The following is a 2,111-nucleotide window of genomic DNA, read 5'->3' as shown; positions in this document are numbered from 1 at the left end:
ATTAAAACCAGTTTGTGTAACATGTATAAAACCATTAAAACCAGTAACCTGTATAAAACCATTAAAACCAGTAACCTGTATAAAACCATTAAAACCAGTTTCAGTGACATGTATAAAACCATTAAAACCAGTAACCTGTATAAAACCATTAAAACCAGTAACCTGTATAAAACCATTAAAACCAGTAACACGTATAGAGTCATGGATGCCATGTTGCAGCACAGGGAAGGGAGGCCTTGTGCCTCCGGAGCAGGGAGCGTGATGTCAGCGGTGGCAGTTCGGTTGTAACTGACTCGGTGGGGGTGATGGCGTCATTTTTCTGCCTTGCTGTAGCCTCCTGCTCCAAATAGCGCGGGGGGAGACGGATCYTTGGCCGACGCGACCGTGGCTCCCTTCGCCGGGATCGAGTACCGCGCAGCCGGACACGCCGTCCCGGGAAACATGGAGGCTGCGGCCGAGGAGCTGCGGGCCGGCTTTCGGATACCTGTCACTATCGATCATGTCGTTAACGACACGCTGGTGGTGACGCTCACCTACCGGGAACGGAACTACACGGGAGTTTTACTCGACTCAGACAAAAAGTGAGTCTTATTTTATTTATGTTTTTGTCCGAAATTCAAGTTTTTAAAAGTGTGCTAATGGCTAACGTAGCTTTAACGCTAAGTTAGCTTTGTTAGCAATGTGGGCCTAAAATACATCGGTTATTGTTGCTGACAAGCTAGCTGTCGGCTAGCTTCCAGGCTAATGACAAACTGGTTATTTTTTTACTTAATGAAGCAGTGAAAGACGGGTTTGTTGTGTTTGTTAAAGAGTGTTTCACACAAGTGTGTCAGTGTGTTGAGATAATTTCCCTCAGGTTGATCAGGAGCTTGTGTCACACAGGATTCATCTGGAGCTCATTGTTAGCTTTAATAAAAACTGAAGCTCATTAAACGTTTTAAATGAAATAAAAAGGCCTTTACTCGTCCTGTCTGTGGTTCAGGCTTCATTTCATGTCTTCATGCAGACACTCAGTTTGCTGCTGTGCTGAATAAAAACATCCAGAGACACTGTTGTTGGTTTTAATGTTATCCTGTATTATAAACCAGTGATTTTAAAATTCATGAAACAGTTTAAAATAACAGCTAACATCAGCAGTCACCAGTGTGATCATTTGTGTCAAACCAGGCTGTGGTGAGCTGTGACCCCAAAAGGCCCTTTTCTTTCCCAATCAGCAGAAATAAAGGACTAATCAGGTATAATTGGACATGTAACACAGCCTGTTTGTCACATGTAAGCCTTGTGTGTTGCTGTTGTGCACCTTTAAAAGTCATTAGCTCAGTCTATTTATAGACGAGCTGAATGAAAATCTGTCCAGCTTTACTTTATGTAAGAAGAGGCTGAGCTGCCCTGACAAGAACCACCCGGATGGGAAGAAGCAGGCCTTAAAACAAACCTACGACAGAGTTGAACTTGTTCCTGTATTGTGTCCCGTCACACCGACTGGTCTGGTTCCAGTGCAGACGGCGTGACTGGATCTTTATTTTGTTTTATTCTTGGCTGTAAAACGCCGCGAGGCRTCCTGACTCAAACAGGCAGCTGTGTTGGTGCTGCAGTCCGTCAGGGAGAGGCTCTGAGCTAACATCACCACAGACTCATGTCTGCCAGCTTCTCCCTCCTGGGGGGGAGAATGAGCTCCCCCAAACGTACGCTAATTAAAAAGGTCCCCAGGCAGGAGCCCTGAGGTGTTCATGGAGGTAAAAACAAACAGAAGTCTCCAGACTGCACCTCTGATCCCCCAGTGATTCATGGGGTGGTCTTTGTCTCCTCAGCACTTCTCTCCTCTCAGACATCTTATTTTATTTTATTTTATTTTGAAGGTCTGTGATGTTTCWGCTGCAGCTCGATCAGCGTATTGCTCAGTGTCAACCTCACCTGTAGCACACAGGTGACCCTGAGTCTCAGGGTCACCTGTGTGCTATTTCTGTCATGGCTGCAGCCTTCAGAAGCTGTAAAATATCATCAGTGACGAAAAACTGACTTGGAAATATGGGATAAACTTTGTGCCAACAGGAACTGGCTTTCTCAAGGACCAGGATGCGACACAAAAACCTGAATTATGGGACTGAAAG

At 45.2% G+C, this 2,111-nt stretch overlaps 1 protein-coding gene across 3 annotated transcripts in view; it reads left to right on the top strand.

Moving 5' to 3' along the window:
• The window catches only part of pwwp2b (PWWP domain containing 2B), a 19,726-nt gene that overhangs the window by 6,188 nt on the left and 11,427 nt on the right, over nt 1–2,111 (top strand). For all 3 annotated transcript variants that reach the window (XM_014031012.1, XM_014031011.1, XM_014031013.1), the window contains one exon: nt 334–581. In XM_014031012.1, the coding sequence (XP_013886466.1) occupies nt 442–581 (140 nt within the window). In that variant the 5' untranslated portion in view covers nt 334–441. The remainder of the gene's footprint in view (nt 1–333; nt 582–2,111) is intronic.

Source organism: Austrofundulus limnaeus, unplaced genomic scaffold, assembly GCF_001266775.1.
Source record: "Austrofundulus limnaeus strain Quisiro unplaced genomic scaffold, Austrofundulus_limnaeus-1.0 Scaffold1160, whole genome shotgun sequence".
Lineage (NCBI taxonomy): Eukaryota > Metazoa > Chordata > Actinopteri > Cyprinodontiformes > Rivulidae > Austrofundulus > Austrofundulus limnaeus.
This window is presented reverse-complemented; position numbering and strand designations above follow the sequence as displayed.